Genomic DNA, 17,798 nt, shown 5'->3' with positions numbered 1-17,798 from the left:
CAGTTGCTTCTTTCAGTCTGTGACAGCTGTATGAGTCGGTCTCCACATTCAGATTTGGCAGTGCTGAGATTCCTACCGACTGAGGCAGGCAGGCAGCTATATTTAGAGGGGATAGGATTAAATTGCAGTAGGCAGTGGGGGATTCAGGCTGGGAACCTTTTCTCTGCTCAGCCTTTTCTAGCCTGGACTGGGTGCCAAGAGGACCTGTGGCCACCATTTCTTCCCCTCTGCAAGCCACCGATTTCCCAACACCATGGACCCCAAAGCCATGAAGGAGGAGCTGCGCCTCTTCCAGAGTACCTTGCTCCAGGATGGCCTCAAGGAGCTGCTGAACGAAAACAAGTTTGTGGACTGCACTCTGAAAGTGGGCGATCGGAGCTTCCCCTGCCATAAACTCATCATGGCTGCCTGCAGCCCATACTTCAGAGAGATCTTCTTCTCCAAGGACGGCAAGGAGGTGGAGGCCAACAAGGAGGTGGTCCTGGACGATGTCAATCCCGCCATCTTGGACATGATCATCACGTATCTGTACTCGGCCGAGATTGACCTCACCGACGAAAATGTGCAGGACATATTTGCCGTAGCCAATCGTTTCCAGATTCCTTCAGTCTTCACCGTGTGTGTTAACTATCTTCAGAAGAAGCTCTCCGTTACCAACTGTCTGGCAATCTTCAGGATGGGTCTGGTCCTCAACGTGCCCAGGTTGGCGGTGTCCGCCCGTGACTACATCGCAGACCGCTTCGATATCCTCTCTAAAGACGAGGAGTTCCTCCAGCTGGCCGCTCATGAACTGTTCGCTGTCATCGGTGGCGACTCGCTCAATGTGGAGAAGGAGGAGATGGTGTTCGAAGCCCTCATGAAATGGGTCCACAACGACAAAGACAAACGTGTCCAGGTACTGGGTGACGCCTTTGAGTGCATCCGCTTCCGCCTCATGCCCGAGAAATACTTCCACGACAAAGTGGAGACAGACGAGATCATCAAGGCCGACCCGGAACTTCTGAAGAAGGTCCAGATTATCAAAGACGCATTCCAGGGGAAGCTCCCAGAGAAGAAGGACAAGGTAGCTGGGGATAAGGGGGCGGATGGCGAGGGTGGCGAGGCAGAGGACGTTTTCCCAGGTTTCCTGAACGATAACCGTCGCCACGGCATGTACGTCCGCGACCTGATCCTGATGATCAACGACACAGCAGCGGTGGCGTACGACGTCAACGAGAACGAGTGTTTCCTGGTGGCCATGTCGGAACAGATCCCCCGGAACCACGTCAGCCTGGCGTCACAGAAGAACCAGCTCTACCTCATCGGAGGACTGTTTGTGGACGAGGAGGACAAGGACGCTCCCCTACAGTGCTACTTCTATCAGGTAACCAATTATTGTTCATTTAGAGTTTGGGTCACTTCTTTTGATGGTTTCAAATCTTCTATTGGTAATATTTGCCTTTCAGAATTTACGTTAGCTCCCTAAGTTACATCGACAAAGTCTTTGTTTGATGTTAGAATAAACTGTTTTTATTCATAACACTTATTCGTAATAGATGAGTGCAGTCATTCAATCATTCATTCATTCAACCCTGTGTATTTCAGTTGGACACTCTTGCAGCTGACTGGGTAGCTCTGCCCCCCATGCCTTCCCCTAGAGCTCTTTTCAACATGGGAGAGTGTGAGAACCTGCTGTTCGCTATTGCTGGAAAAGACCTCCAAAGCAACAAGTGTTTGGACTCTGTGATGTGCTATGATGTCCAGTGAGTGGAATAGCATTCATATCACTCATTCACTCAGTACAGTAGAAAGATATAGGACTTCTCAGCGCTTCTCTCTACCATTTGAAGTGTGTGTTTTGACCCTCCTGTTCTGTAATGGCTTTCCCCAGGAAGATGAAGTGGAGTGAGACCAAAAAGCTTCCCCTGAAGATCCACGGCCATTCTGTGGTCTCCCATAAGGGCCTGGTGTACTGCATTGGAGGAAAGACTGATGACAAGTATGTGTGTGTGTGTGTGTGTGTGTCTGTGTGTGTGGTCTTGTTCTTCTATCCTTGTTGGGACCTGAATTCCACATGAGGATAGTAAAACAAGGAAAATTCATGGGGAAAGTCAAAGGCTATTTTAAGCTTAGGGAATATGTTTAGGGTTTGGGTTACAATTAGGGTTAGGTTAGGGAAAATAGGATTTTGAATGAAAAATCAATTTTAGGTCGCCACGATGATAGAAAATCAAGTGTGTGTATGTGTGTGTGCTAAAGATATGGTGTGAGCTGCAGCTGTTTCTAGTCTATCATTCTAAGACATTAGATCTAGGACATTTCCTGAGATCTGACAACTCTGTCTATCATTCTCCTGCGCAGCAAAGCCCTGAACAAGATGTTTGTATACAACCACAAGCAGTCAGAGTGGAGGGAGCTGGCTGCCATGAAGACAGCCAGAGCCATGTTCGGAGCCGTCGTTTACAACGGAAAGATTGTGGTGGCCGGTGGAGTCAACGAGGAAGGCCTCACTGCTGCATCTGAAGTCTACGACTTTGGAACAAACAAGTATGTAGCATTTACTTTGGTGATAAATCAGTTTAAGAACGTGTTACACCTTTTAATATCATTCACCATAACAATACCATTTGCTGGTTCTGGATGTTGAACGTTATTAGTCATCTTGAGTCAGGATGGCCTTAATTATAAAGAGTCTCCCTGATGCTATCCCTAATGACCTTCTTTCGCAGATGGGAGACGTTCACAGACTTTCCCCAGGAGAGGAGCTCAGTGAACCTGCTGAGCAGTGAGGGGGTCCTGTACGCCGTGGGGGGATTCACCATCATCCAGAATGACAACAAGGAGGTGGTCCCCGCAGAGGTCACAGATGTTTGGCAGTAAGTCCCCTCTTTTAACGTTGTTATGTCATCAACCAGGATTTGAACCAAGGTCTTCTTCATAAATACAACAGGACTGTGTTAGCCCATTATGCTAAAGCCTAGGCAGTAACTCAGTGAGCTAACATAAGTTCACCTTGTTCAGCCCTGTTTGTTGTGGGTTTGTTATTTTAGATGGCTTGCATTTCCATTCCTGTGGACAAAGAAGTAGAACTTATTCATCTTAGTTCAATTATAATAATTTGTTGTATAAATGTATGATAATAAATAAAAGTAAAGCTAAATGAAAAAATAAATGAGAGCGCCCTACTTGGTCAGTGGTACTGTACAAACAATCAACGTCTTGGTTTCTTCCTCATCACTTTATCTTCCTTTTCCCTGTGTTAGGTACGAGGAGGACAAGAAGGAATGGAGCGGGATGCTGAGGGAGATGCGTTACGCCGCTGGCTCCTCCTGCGTATCCATGCGGCTCAATGCTACCAAGATGCCCAAACTCTAGACCCTTGCTGCCCCGTCATATTTCCCCATGATGCCCTCTGTCTGCCTGGATTACCACCATCTTCTCTGGGTTGTCTTTCCATTTCAGTAATAGAGGGGGTGTCACCGTCACATGACAACTCAAATGTGGACTCTTATTGGTTGATTGTGTCAATTTGTCTATTTATGATCTCAGGTGAATTTCGGTACAGTATAAACATCTACTTTGCGTCAGTGAAGACCGCATCAGTATATTAGTTTCCCTCACTATAGAGTAACCCACAATGTGTATTTAGCTAGCTTTTTTGTAAAATAAACATTTGTTCAAAAACTACTGTTATGGTTGATTTGAATTTGGAGTAAGTTAAGTTCAGTTTAAACATCTGTCTGTCCATAGCACACATGTTTTACTATAACTAGATTCAGGTCGAGATATGGTAAATAAGGAAATTAAATATAGGTGTGAGCCGTTTGTTACAGTAAAAACTAACAGGGTAAACACCAACTCATTGGCCAGTTTAAACAACTGTCCTGCATTATGCATACACAATGTACACCACAGTATGTGTCATACCAACACTGTAGATCCCAGTAGATTTCCACAGTAGATTTGACATACACTAGGTTAATCTCCGCAACCAAAAGTACCCTATTGTCTTAGCTTAATAGAAAATATCGCAAGTAAAAGTGAAAGTCACCCAGTAAAATACTCCTTGAGAAAAAGTCAAAAAGTATTTGGTTTTAAATATACTTCCATATCAAAAGTGTAAATCAATTCAAATTCCTTATATTATGCAAACCAGATGGTACAATCCTCTTTCTTTTTTATTTACAGATAGCCAGTGGCACTCCAAATAATTTACAAACAATGCATTTCTGTTTCGTGAGTCCGCCAGATCAGAGGCAGTAGAGATGACCAGGGATGTTCTCTTGATAAGTGCGTGAATTGGACCATTTTCCTGTCATGCTAAGCATTCAAAATGTAATGAGTAATTTGGGGTGTCAGGGAAAATGTATGGAGTAAAAAGTATATCATTTTCTTTAGGAATGTAGTGAAGTAAAAGTTGTCAACAATATAAAAAGTAAAGTACAGATACCCCCGAAAACGACTTCAGAAAAAATACTTCAAAGTAATACTCAAGTACTTTACACCCATGGTAACCGAGAACTGGAAATCCCTATGTAATAGTCTGTCCTAGAGATTAAATGTAGGTGAACTTTACACCAAAACTCTAGAAACAAATTCCACATTCACCACAAAGAATATGTACTATTGTAAATGTGGGCATTTTCACTAGATCGTAACTTCCTCTAGATACCCTTTACATTCATGAGTTGAACTTGCACTGTAACATTACTAAATACTTACAACCACCACAGCTTTTGACCGTTTTCACCGGCATCCATTTCTAGTTCACTAATGTCTGTCATCAACATATATCAAGCATATCAACCTGCAGGCTGATGCCAAATGCAGGACATGTGACACTAAACCACTAGCACTGAGGGGGAATAACGTCGCTCAATGTACTCCACGTTATTCCTCCCTTTATTTAACTGCTGCACAGGAATGATGTACTGTACCCATAGTGAAGAGGAAGTAGTACTGTACTTCCCGTATATTTTCAATAGTTTCATGTCAACTACAGCTGAAATGGGATGTGAATTATTTCTTCAGAAAGGTTCTATGCAGAAGTCAATGAGGTAAGGCCCAACAAAGGCACAGTGCGTGACATGCTTGTGTTTTCCCGTAGTGGGGCCCAGACAGTGCTGTAGGAGGTTAATGTAGCTGAAAGGAGGGACTAGAGGTGGCTGATGTATAAGAGAGAGGAGGAGGAGGCAAGTCTCAGACAGGATATCGATGACTGAGGGAACAGCACTGACTGACTGATTGTAAGTTGCCATATCACTGTGTCTCTAGCCTTGTTTATACCTGGTGCTAACATGCGTCTTTTTTTCTGATCTTATCCATATTCTGAATGTGCCCACATTGTTGACGTTGCATCTACACACGGTATGTGTCTCCTATCCTTCCACTGTGTCTGCATTGTGACCAGATTTGGTGGTGCCTCCCAGTATGCAGATTATTTGACTCATTTTTTCAAAATAAGATGTATTTATTTATTTTAAGACATGGTGTTACCTGTCAATGATTTTAGAGACCGGTATAGTGATGATTTAAATTATTTGACCATCCAGATCGGTTTATACTCGAATGATAATATCCAAATACACTGGGTCCCTGACTACCTCCGGAGGTGGTCAGGAAGATCTGATCACAGACAGATCACAATGCGTATTTCAATTGTCCATACCTGTCTAAAAATGTGGGCACATTCCGAATGTGGACAAGACCAGGACAAAGGACGCATGTTAGAACCAGGTATAAACGGGGCTTATGACTCAATGTGTATAGTACAAAGAAATTCTAAGGAGGACTTTTTTTATTCTAGTCTGGCGTTGATCATACTTACCAGGTGGCGGCACATGTTACAGTATTTTCTGAAAGAAAGAATACATGAAGTGCAGAGTAAAAAAAGTAAGGAACAAGATGAGAAGGAATAATCAGACCTGAGGTGTAAACTTTGCACTGGCATGGTGTGGATTTTTTTGTTTGTGTAGGCTGCCAGACAAACCTGACACTGTCTCACACCTTTTGTGATAATGGGAGCAGAGGGAAGTAGAAAGGGTACTTTTTCATGAGTATTTTTATGTTAGTAGAATAATTTTTGAATTTGAAATTGTTAGAGGCTAGTGTTGATAAATTGAGGGTAAGTGACTGTATTAGAAATAGTAGTAGTAGTATCAGTATCAGTAGCAGAAGTAATAGCAGTAGTAGAGGCAGCAGTAGTATCAGTAGCAGTAGTAATAGCAGTAGTAGAGGCAGTAGTAGTATCAGTAGCAGTCGCAGTAGTAATAGCAGTAGTAGCACTAGCAGTAGCAGTAGCATTAGTAGTAGTAGCAGCAGCAGCAGCAGTAGCAGAAGTAGTAGCAGCAGTAGTAGCAGTAGAATCAGTAGCAGTAGTATCAGCATAATTAGTATCAGTAGCAGTATAATTAGTAGCAGTAGTAGCAGTAGCAGTAGCAGTAGTATCAGTAGAATTAGTAGCAGTAGCAGTAGAATTAGTAGCAGTAGTAGTAGTAGTAGCAGTAGAATTAGTAGCAGTAGTAGTAGCAGTAGAATTAGTAGCAGCAGCAGTAGTAGCAGCAGTAGCATTAGCAATAGCAGTAGTAGTAGCAGTAGCATTAGTAGCAGTAGTAGCAGTAGCAGCAGCAGTAGTAGCAGCAGTAGTAGTGGTAGCAACATCAGCAGTAGCATTAGCAGTAGTAGTAGCAGCAGCAGCAGCAGTAGTGGTAGCAACATCAGCAGTAGCATTAGCAGCAGTAGTAGTAGCAGCAGTAGCAGCAGCAGCAGCAGCAGTAGCATAAGTAGTAATAGTAGTTGTAGCATTAATAGTAGCAGCATTAGTAGCAGTAGCAGGAGTAGTAGCAGTAGTAGCAGTAGTAGAAGTAGCAGTAGCAGCAGTAGCAGTAGTAGTCGTAGCAGTAGCAGCAGCAGCAGTAGTAGCAGTAGCAGTAACATTAGTAGCAGTACCAGCAGCAGGAATAGTAATAGTAATAGTAGTAGCAGGAATAGTAATAGCAGTAGCAGCAGCAGCAAGAATAGGAATAGTAATAGCAGTAGCAGGAATAGGAATAGTAATAGCAGTAGCAGGAATAGGAATAGTAATAGCAGTAGCAGTAGTAATAGTAGCAGTAACATTAGTAGTAGTAGCAGTAACATTAGTAGTAGTAGCAGTAGCAGCAGCAGGAATAGTAATAGTAACAGCAGTAGCAGGAATAGTAATAGTAATAGCAGTAGCAGCAGCAGCAGGAATAGGAATAGTAATAGCAGTAGCAGTAGTTGCAGGAATAGGAATAGTAATAGTAGTTGCAGGAATAGGAATAGTAATAGCAGTAGCAGTAGTTGCAGGAATAGTAATAGTAATAGCAGGAGCAGTAGCAGCAGGAATAGGAATAGTAATAGCAGGAGCAGTAGCAGCAGCAGGAATAGTAATAGTAAAAGCAGTAGCAGGAATAGGAATAGTAGTAGCAGTAGCAGTAGTTGCAGGAATAGTAATAGTAATAGCAGTAGCAGCAGCAGCAGCAGGAATAGTAATAGTAATAGCAGTAGCAGCAGCAGCAGGAATAGTAATAGTAATAGCAGTAGCAGTAGTTGCAGGAATAGTAATAGTAATAGCAGGAGCAGTAGCAGCAGCAGCATTAGCAGGAATAGTAATAGCAGTAGCAGTAGTAGCAGGAATAGTAATAGTAATAGTAGTAGCATACTCAGTAGCATACTCAGTAGCATACTCAGAAATGTGAGGACTACGGATCGTATCCATTTAATAGTAATCAGATGTATTACAGTTACACAATAGGAGTTTAATTAGAAAATGGTACATACCAGAAATCTTCACGATAAAAATAATACAAAATAAGTCTTAACGGCATAGAAAATTCACTACTATGACATACAAACGTACATCAGGAGATCGGTTTACCAATGACTCCATGATCAACGTTTAAACCCATCTTTTACTCTCCCAAGAGTGGCAAATCCCAGTATCTCCCATCATCTAATTACCGTCACTTTGCATTGCCCAAAACAATAACAACAAAAGGTATGAAACTCAACACCCATTCTCTAATCTAATCACCACAGCTCAACACTGTATGATAAGAGCACACCCCTGTGTCGCTCCTTTAACTATCTGCCGTCCGACCAACAGAGTAACACAGTGTCTCTGTAAATCCATAGCACTTACAGTACAATAACATATACCTTAATTCATAGCTCTTTGTGAACTCTTGAAACAATGCAAACATGAATGTAATTCACACAGTAACATTAATTTCATAGATTCAAGTTGAATTAGTCTTCACCTCTCCTGGCTTCAGTGACCCTAGGACTTCTGTGGGAATGCCTCTTCATTGAGATTGCCACAGATAAGGTGTGTTTGACCCTTGTGGTAGTCCACAGATGGTCTGTCATTCAAACAATGCCATAAATCGTGATTGAGTCATCACACTGGGCTCCGGGCCAGCAAGTCGCTAGACGCTTCATCACTGGCCTTCATCATCGTTCACATTAGTTTACTCTCTCTATTTCCGACTACAATAATCCCCTGTTTGGCACCTCTGGGTTGGGAAAGAACCAGAGGTGCCATAGCGAAAGAAGTTGAAGTGGTCTTTCGAAGAGAGGTGATCCAATGTCTGCAATAGCAACACTGTACTAAAGTTATAGTTACCACAAGCTGGCTTGCCAAGACGCACGGGCGGTACACCCAGTCCCACCAGGTGTATGCGTATATGGCTGAGGCAAGGGAGGCACTGGTCAGGATAGTTGAGGTCTTCTTGGCCAGGTTGACTATGACCTGGGAGTGTGCAAGATGGTAGCTGGAATCCTGCAGAAGCTCCTGAACCATGGCCATAGACTCCATCAGAGACCTGGTGCTCATCTCATAGGTATCCTCCCACCAGGGTGCAATAGTGTTCATGGGTACCCTGCCTAGAATATTCAGCTCTCCTATTGTGAAATCTTCAGTCACTTCCAAGCAGAAAGTGTGGTTAGCTGGACAGGTCAAGAAATAATTACAGTAATCTCGCTTATCACATGCCACTGGGTATGAGACACTAGGATAGCATGCAATGATCATACGCTCATCAGTACAGTATCGTTAAAAGTTATAGATTGCAATGTATGTCAGAAGGTGAGTGTAGCTGGTGCATGAAGTCAGGCGCAGGATAGCAAAATGAGTGAGCAACGTACTCAAAAAATAAAGGCACAAGGTAAAACAAATACATTTGACCAATAACCAACAGTAAATATTACGCACGGGTGAACACAGCACCCTTTCAAAAACCAGCAGTCATGAACTGAACAGAACATAGAAATAATCATGCACGACAAACATGGGGGAAACAGAGGGTTAAATACATGAACATGTAATTGGATAATGAAAACCAGATGTGTAGAAAATAAAGACAAAACCAATGGAAAATTAAAGATGGATCAGCAATGGCTAGAAGACCGGTGACGTCGACCGCCGATGCCGCCTGAACAAAGAGAGGGCCCGACCTCTGCGGAAGTCGTGACAATGTATTACAGGTGCAAATTACATAACTTGAAGTCTCAGGACAACAAGACCAAGTTGTTAACAACGTATTAGTACCATTCACAAAAAAATAGCCAGCAAAGTGATCACATTTTATGATTTGGTCTTTAATGACCACCCACAAAGGGTGGAGCTCGAGTTGGAAATGTTTGGTCCGGAAAAATAAAAGGAAAAGTTAAATAAAAACAAATACAGCCAAATTATCATCTGGAATTGTACATCATCACAGCAGCTAACAGTTCTGCATATAGAATATTCTGAATATTGTCTGACTTGAACCATTTCTCTAGTTCAAGTGAAACAATAAGGTTATTCAGCGCATGGCGTGGTGCCTTACCCAGGCAGAGATCCAATATCTCCTGCCGTGCAGCTGTGAACAAGTCCTGTGTGTAAGTTCTATAAGTTATGTGTTCCACAGTGTGGGTTTAGACAAAAACCATGAGACTAAGCTTCAATAATGTCTCAGCTTCTGACTTGATGGCCTTGATGATACTATCAACACCAAGCGTCAGGTGCTGAAAACCATGCAGTATATTGTCATTGTTTAGCCAGCTCATATGTCTTAGACATGGAAATTCCAGCCCACAGAGGCCAGTCAAAGCTGTGATTAAGTCTACCCTTGTAACCTGAAATCAAATCCTCAATACGTGTCTTCAACCATGTGTGTTCTACCATTACTGCTACAATGAACCTGGAATGCTGCCAGAATATTAGATATGTTGTAGAACACATGAATCGTAAATAGACTAGTATCATGCAAGAGGGTTGTGTTAATGTTTCTTTTAACAGGACCAACTTTAGGGACTGGATATGGTTATGGACACTGTGTTGGATTGTGGTAACCGCATGTAGCACAGGAGGTTGTTGGCACCTTACTTGGGGAGGATGGGCACTTGGTAATGGCTGGAGCGGAATGAGTGGAAAGGTCTCAACAACATCAAACATGGTTTCCATGTGTTTTGTGCCATTCCATTAGCTCCGTTCCAGACATTATTATGAGTCGTCTCCCCCTCAGCAGCATCCACTGACATGTAGTAAAGTTAAAACAATACTTTGTTGACCATGAACAACTCTTTACATTTGTCCAGGCTGTGAAATTAGCAGCACACGAACCAACACAGTATATACCCTCCCTGCAGTTTTGTCCAGACGAATGGTCTGGGTCTGCAGAGGTCACCTATAGGAAAAGACTGATTATACAATAACAATGTGCTGATGTGTCCTGTTATGACATGCATCATGCTTGCACCTATATGTGACAGGAAGCAGATTCGTCATGTGGTAACACTTCTTGGGATTCATTGTTATAAACAGAATAAAGTGTGTTCAGTATGCCTATGGGTGAATTTGGTTTATTCAATAACTGGAAACAGATTGTTATTTTGTGTTAGAAACAAATGCCAAGATTAAACTTGATATCTATGTGAATGAACAGAAAGTCATTGTCTATGCAGGCGGGAAGATGGCTGGATCCTATGTTACAGCAGATCTGTGTGGCACAATTTGGTCCTGAGATAACCACAGAGGGCCATGTATCTATCTGTTCCTGTTACTCCTATGGATAAAGAGAAGATTGATCTGGTTAGCCAACACACGTGCTGTCGTGTGCACAGATGTGTTCCTTGTGGGGATGCAACCTTGCAGGTTGAAGGGGGACGATATAGTCGATCTGCAAAGACTCCCAGGTACCCCTCGGTGGGTCTGACCTGGCGAGCCTTGTATGACCAGGCCACCCCTGGTTAACAGAAGCACACACCAAGCACGTCTTACACCAGTGGTTCACATTAGCAACCAAACCCGGCCACCAATAGAACTGCTTCACGAGTTGAGCTGTTTTATCAGAGGAAACAGGAGAATGCAGGATCGGACCAAGATGCAGCGTGGTAAGTGCTCATGGCGATTTATTAAAAACGACCTTAACACTGAAATACAAAACAATAAACGATGTGATGAAAACGAAAACCGAAACAGTACCGTGTGGCGACAAACACTCACACGGAAACAAACACCCACAAACCAACAGTGAAACCCAGGCTACCCAAGTATGATTCTCAATCAGAGACAACTAACGACACCTGCCTCTGATTGAGAACCACACTAGGCTGAACACAAAAACCAACATAGAAAAACATACATAGACTGCCCACTCCAACTCACGCACTGACCATACCAAATAAAGACAAAAGGAAATAAAGGTCAGAACGTGACAGTACCCCCCCCCCCCCCCCCCCCTCCAAAGGTGCGGACTCCGGCGCGGGACGTGGACTCCACCATAGTTTTAGTGCGCTTCTTAGCCTGCCTCCGTGGCCTATTTAGAGCGGCGACCCTCGCCGCCGACCTTGGACTGGGGACCCACGCCACGGGTCCCGAATGGACGAGAGACTCCGTCACTGCCGGACGGACGAGAGACTCTAGCAGCTCAGGACAGACGGGAGACTCTAGCAGCTCAGGACAGGAGGTAGGCTCTGGCAGCGCTGGACAGGGAAGAGCACCTGTAGGCAGAAGACGGAGAGACAGCCTGGTGCGGGGCAGCCACCGGAAGGCTGATGCGTGGAGGTGGCACTGGATAGACCTTACCGTGCAGGCGCACTGGAGCTCTTGAGCACTGAGCCTGCCCAACCTTACCTGGTTGAATGCTCCTGGTAGCCAGGCCAGTGCGGCGAGGTGGAATAGCCCGCACTGGGCTTTGCTGGGGAACCGGGGACACCATGCGTAAGGCTGATGCCATGTACGCCGGCCCGAGGAGACGCACTGGAGACCAGATGCATAAAGCCGGCTTCATGGCACCTGGCTCGATGCCCGCACCGGGTTATGCACACGCACTGGGGAGACTGTGAGCTCCACCGCATAACACGGTGCCTGCCCGGTCCCTCTCTCTCCGGCAAGCACGGGAAGTTGGCACAGGTCTCCTACCTGGCTTCACCACACTCCCCGTGTGCCTTTTTTGGGGGCTGCCTCTCGGGCTTCCAGCCGCGCTGCCGTGCTGCCTCCTCATACCAGCGCCTCTCTGCCATCGCTGCCTCCAGCTCTGCCTTGGGACGCTGATATTCCCCTGGCTGTGCCCAGGGTGCTTTACTGTCCATAATCTCCTCCCAAGTCCAGGAGTCTTGTGTTCGCTGCTGCTACCCGTTACCACGCCGCTTGGTCCTTTTGTGGTGGGTGTTTCTGTAACGGCAGATTTCCTCTTCGTCTGAAGAGCAGTAAGGATCGGACCAAGATGCAGCGTGGTAAGTGTTCATGACGATTTAATAAAAACGAACTGAACACTGAAATACAAAACAATAAGCAATGTGACGAAAACCCAAACAGTAATGTGTGGCGACAAACACTCACACGGAAACAAACACCCACAAACCAACAGTGAAACCCAGGCTACCTGAGTCTGATTCTCAATCAGAGACAACTAACGACACCTGCCTCTGATTGAGAACCATACTAGGCTGAACACAAAAAGCAACATAGAAAAACAAACATAGACTGCCCACCCCAACTCACACCCTGACCATACTAAATAAAGACAAAACAAAGGAAATAAAGGTCAGAACGTGACAGTCAGCAGTGAATCCCACTTCAAGTTAGCCTCTAATTCCCCATCAGAGACCACAACTATTTCTGATACTCCTTAAGATCCATAGCAGTAACACGAACTGCACTGACAGGTGTCGCATCTGTCAGAGTGATATCCCAAGTATCACCCTGCTTAGCAAGTTTGTCAACAACGCTGTTGTGTTCCTCATGCAATGAAGGGTCTTCAGTGATGTGTGCGCGCACCTTCACGGCACTGTGGTTAAGGACAATCCTGAATTAATCATGAATAACGAAGAGTGAGAAAATTACAGACGTACAAATATCATACCCCCAAGACATGCTAACCTCTCACCATTACAATAACAGGGGAGGTTACGTTCCAAATCCAAAGCGCTGGAGTACAGAGCAAAACAACGACAAATGTGTTACTGTCCCAATACTTTTGGAGCTCACTGTATACGTATACAGTTATATAACTGTCTGTCTCTACTTGGGCTCCTCTTCTAGGCCTATAACAACACTCACAACATGGTCATGTCTAGTGCAATCTACAGCGGGAACAAATCCGACGATAACTGCACCAACGTGGACACCCTGATGAAACGCTACTACCTGCCCGTCATGTACAGCATCATTTTCGTTGTGGGGCTGCTGGGTAACGTCACCTCCATCGCCATCTACCTGATCAAGCTACGACCCTGGAAGTCCAGCAGTATCATCATGTTCAACCTGGCGTTGACGGATCTTCTGTATGTTCTGAGTCTGCCTTTCATGGTCTACTACTACACCAACGGTGAATCCTGGACCCTGGGCGACTTCATGTGTCGCTTTCTGCGTTTCGGGTTCCACTTTAACCTATATGGTAGTATACTGTTTCTCACCTGTTTGGCTGTGTTTCGATATGTCGTGGCGGCGCATCCTCTGAGGGCGGCGCAGGTGCAGCAGAGGAGGTGGGGTATCTTGGCGTGCGCTGTGGTCTGGGCCATAGCTGTGGCAGAGATTGTGCCCATGCTCACCATGATCACCATGGAGACTAAAAACAACAAGACCCAGTGTTTGGACTTTGCTAGTGGCGACCCGGTTGTCCTGTGGTGGTACGGCTGGCTGCTGGCCGTGCTGGGCTACCTGCTGCCCCTGGTGGTGGTGGTGTGTTACGCTGGTGTGGTCCGTGAACTAGCCAAGGGGCCCCACACCCACAACCCTTGCCGGGTACGGGCACGCCGCCTCACAGTACTGATCCTGGTGGTGTTCGTGGTATGCTTCCTGCCATACCACGTCTTGAGGATCCTCTTGAGGATCCAAAGAGTAGACACCAGGATGAAGCCTGAGTCATTGGTGCACTGGGTCCACACTGCTTATATCCTGTCCAGGCCCGTAGCGGGGCTCAACACCTTCTTTAACCTGGCTCTGTACACCCTGGCCGGGGACAAGTTCCAGCAGGCCTTCCTCAGTGTGTCCCCCTGGGGCCCCTGGTAGACCAAGTTCAGGACTCACCTCAAACTCAGCCTGGCTGTCGTCAGTAAGCCCAGTAACACAGCTTCAGCCGAAAGGCCAGCAGCCACAGATATGGCATGAAATATAGTACATTGCTCTGTTTAATTCTGTGTGGACATTACTATCATGGCAATATATTGTCCTTCAATATTGTATATACTGCACTGTGATCCTGTAAATAGAAAACCTTTTATCAGATTTTATTATACGCCAATATGAGGTTTACAACATTGATGGGGTATCTATAAATATATTATATACTTGTAAAGAGTGACTTTATATGTACTGTATAGTCTAATTGATATTGCCATATCACTTCATTATAAATAAACGTTCAACACATTTGATGCATGACTTGAGAGAAACAAGAACATGATACACTTGACCCAGGACCAGAAACATGTCAATATGATTCAGACACCAAATGTTTTCACTTCTATACCCAGTGTTGGCACTCTTTCAGGTATGTATTTCTCACGTACTTAACGCAAGCAACAATGAAATTAGAGTCTAGGAACAAGGAACAGGTTGGCTAGGGACGAAAAGGAGTGGCTGGGCAGAAAGATTTCCTGCTGTTAAGTGACGTCTGTTTTACATCTTACATTATGGAGAATCACAGAACCACTTCCTAATAAGGTCACTGATTTTATTTATTTGTTATTTTACCAGGTAAGTTGACTGAGAACACATTCTCATTTGCAGCAACAACCGGGGGAATGGTTACAGGGGAGAGGATGGGGAAGAATGAGCCAATTGTAAACTGGGGATTATTAGGTGACCGTGATGGTTTGAGGGCCAGATTGGGAATTTAGCCAGGACACCAGGGTTAACACCTCTACTCTTACAATAAGTGCCATGGGATCTTTAATGACCTCATAGAGTCAGGACACCCGTTTAACCTCCCATCCGAAATCACTGCCCTGGGGCATTGGGATATTTTTTTAGACCAGAGGAAAGAGTGCCTCCTACTGACCCTCCAACACCACTTCCAGCAGCAACTGGTCTCCCATCCAGGAACTGACCAGGACCAACCCTGCTTTGCTTCAGAAGCAAGCCAGCAGTGCTATGCAGGGTGGTATGCTGATAATCAACTTTATGATCCTGTTTTTCCTCTGAAGGCTATTTACTACAGTATAATACATTATTAATGCAATTTGATTTCAACTAATTTCATCATTTGATAGTTTTAAATAGCTAACAAACTAGTGTCAGATTAGTGGTGCTTAAATGTTAATTTGAGGCTGTACTATTTGAATCCCACATCAAAGGGTGGTAATGTCCACTGTCCACCCTACCTTGTGGGAGCGCAGACCTCACTTCAGATTCAAAGCTGAAAGCAAGTATCTAACGCAAAGAAACACTTGAGTGAACTCTCTGACAGTAAAAAAAGACCTCTGTATAGTATCTTGCTACCATAACACAATGAGAACAATATAGAGGAGTGATAGGCTAGGATAGAAACTTGAATATGAATATAAATGAGTAGGCCTTTGCGTGTAACAAGATCCTCCTGTCTCTAGCTGCAAATGATTGTTGGCTTTTGTTTCTTGTCAACCTTTCAATCTCTTCCTCTACCGTTCCAGTAAACATTGTTGAAAAGCTCCTTATTTAGGGAAGATAAGATTTTGAATGGAAATACATTTTAGGTCCCATCGACAATAGAAAATCAAGTGTGTGTGTGTGTGTGTGTGTGTGTGTGCGTGCGTGCGTGCGTTGTGCTAAAGATATGGTGTGAGCTGCAGCTGAGAGTGGAGGGAGCTGGCTGCCATGAAGACAGCCAGAGCCATGTTTGGAGCCGTCGTTTACAACGGAAAGATTGTGGTGGCCGGTGGAGTCAACGAGGAAGACCTCACTGCTGCATCTGAAGTCTACGACTTTGGAACAAACAAGTATGTAGCATTTTCTTTGGTGATAAATCAGTTTAAGAACATGTTACACCTTTTAATATCATTCACCATAACTATACCATTTGCTGGTTCTGGATGGTAAACGTTATTAGTCATCTTGAGTCAGGATGGCCTTAATTATAAAGAGTCCCCCTGATGCTATCCCTAATGACCTTCTTTCGCAGATGGGAGACGTTCGCAGACTTTCCCCAGGAGAGGAGCTCAGTGAACTTGCTGAGCAGTGAGGGGGCCCTGTACGCCGTGGGGGGCTTCACCATCATCCAGAATGACAACAAGGAGGTGGCCCCCGCAGAGGTCACAGATGTTTGGCAGTAAGTCCCCTCTTTTAACGTTATTATGTCATCAACTAGGATTTGAACCAAGGTCTTCTTCATAAATACAACAGGACTGTGTTAGCCCATTATGCTAAAGCCTAGGCAGTAACTCAGTGAGCTAACACAAGTTCACCTTGTTCAGCCCTGTTTGTTGTGGGTTTGTTATTTTAGATGGCTTGCATTTCCATTCCTGTGGACAAAGAAGTAGAACTTATTCATCTTAGTTCAATTATAATAATTTGTTGTATAAATGTATGATAATAAATAAAAGTAAAGCTAAATGAAAAAATAAATGAGAGCGCCCTACTTGGTCAGTGGTACTGTACAAACAATCAACGTCTTGGTTTCTTCCTCATCACTGTATCTTCCTTTTCCCTGTGTTAGGTACGAGGAGGACAAGAAGGAATGGAGCGGGATGCTGAGAGAGATGCGTTACGCCGCTGGCTCCTCCTGCGTATCCATGCGCCTCAATGCTACCAAGATGCCCAAACTCTAGACCCTTGCTGCCCCGTCATATTTCCCCATGATGCCCTCTGTCTGCCTGGATTACCACCATCTTCTCTGGGTTGTCTTTCCATTTCAGTAATAGAGGGGGTGTCACCGTCACATGACAACTCAAATGTGGACTCTTATTGGTTGATTGTGTTGAGTTTCAAATAGTCTATTTTCGGTACAATAAAAACAACATCTACTTTGCGTCAGTGAAGACCGCATCAGTATATTAGTTTCCCTCACTATAGAGTAACCCACAATGTGTATTTAGCTAGCTTTTTTGTAAAATAAACATTTGTTAAAATACTCCTGTTATGGTTGATTTGAATTTGGAGTAACAGTAGTCACCATTTTTCATGGCTAGTTTAGTTTAAGGATTAACCTCTTTTTTTCCATTTTCGACCTAAAATGACATACCCAAATGTAACTTCCTGTAGCTCAGGCCCTGAAGCAAGGATTTGCATATTCTTGGTACCATTTGAAAGGAAACACTTTGCAGTTTATGGCAATGCGAAAGGAATGTAGTAGAATATAACACAATAGTTCTGGTAAAAGATAATACAATGAAAAAAA

At 44.3% G+C, this 17,798-nt stretch overlaps 3 protein-coding genes across 3 annotated transcripts; all 3 read left to right on the top strand.

The window, feature by feature from the left end:
• Positions 1-14: 14 nt before the first annotated feature.
• LOC139412983 (kelch-like protein 41b) lies at positions 15-4,134 on the top strand. The gene is made up of 6 exons (XM_071159919.1): positions 15-1,363; positions 1,585-1,742; positions 1,871-1,978; positions 2,341-2,526; positions 2,709-2,855; positions 3,243-4,134. Exons 1-6 carry the CDS (start codon positions 254-256, stop codon positions 3,352-3,354), a joined length of 1,821 nt encoding a protein of 606 aa, XP_071016020.1. The 5' UTR covers positions 15-253; the 3' UTR covers positions 3,355-4,134.
• Positions 4,135-5,209: 1,075 nt separating this feature from the next.
• On the top strand, positions 5,210-17,491 carry LOC139414131 (kelch-like protein 41b). The gene is made up of 4 exons (XM_071162010.1): positions 5,210-5,225; positions 16,237-16,401; positions 16,584-16,730; positions 17,118-17,491. The coding sequence occupies exons 2-4, from the start codon at positions 16,280-16,282 to the stop codon at positions 17,227-17,229; spliced, it is 381 nt and encodes a 126-aa protein (XP_071018111.1). The 5' UTR covers positions 5,210-5,225; positions 16,237-16,279; the 3' UTR covers positions 17,230-17,491.
• On the top strand, positions 10,718-14,494 carry LOC139414130 (2-oxoglutarate receptor 1-like). The gene is made up of 2 exons (XM_071162009.1): positions 10,718-10,729; positions 13,535-14,494. Exons 1-2 carry the CDS (start codon positions 10,718-10,720, stop codon positions 14,492-14,494), a joined length of 972 nt encoding a protein of 323 aa, XP_071018110.1.
• Positions 17,492-17,798: the final 307 nt, after the last annotated feature.

Source organism: Oncorhynchus clarkii, chromosome 7 (genome assembly GCF_045791955.1).
Source record: "Oncorhynchus clarkii lewisi isolate Uvic-CL-2024 chromosome 7, UVic_Ocla_1.0, whole genome shotgun sequence".
Taxonomy (NCBI): Eukaryota; Metazoa; Chordata; class Actinopteri; order Salmoniformes; family Salmonidae; genus Oncorhynchus; species Oncorhynchus clarkii.
The sequence above is the reverse complement of the archived record's forward strand: the minus strand, read 5'-3'. Positions and strand labels throughout refer to the sequence as shown.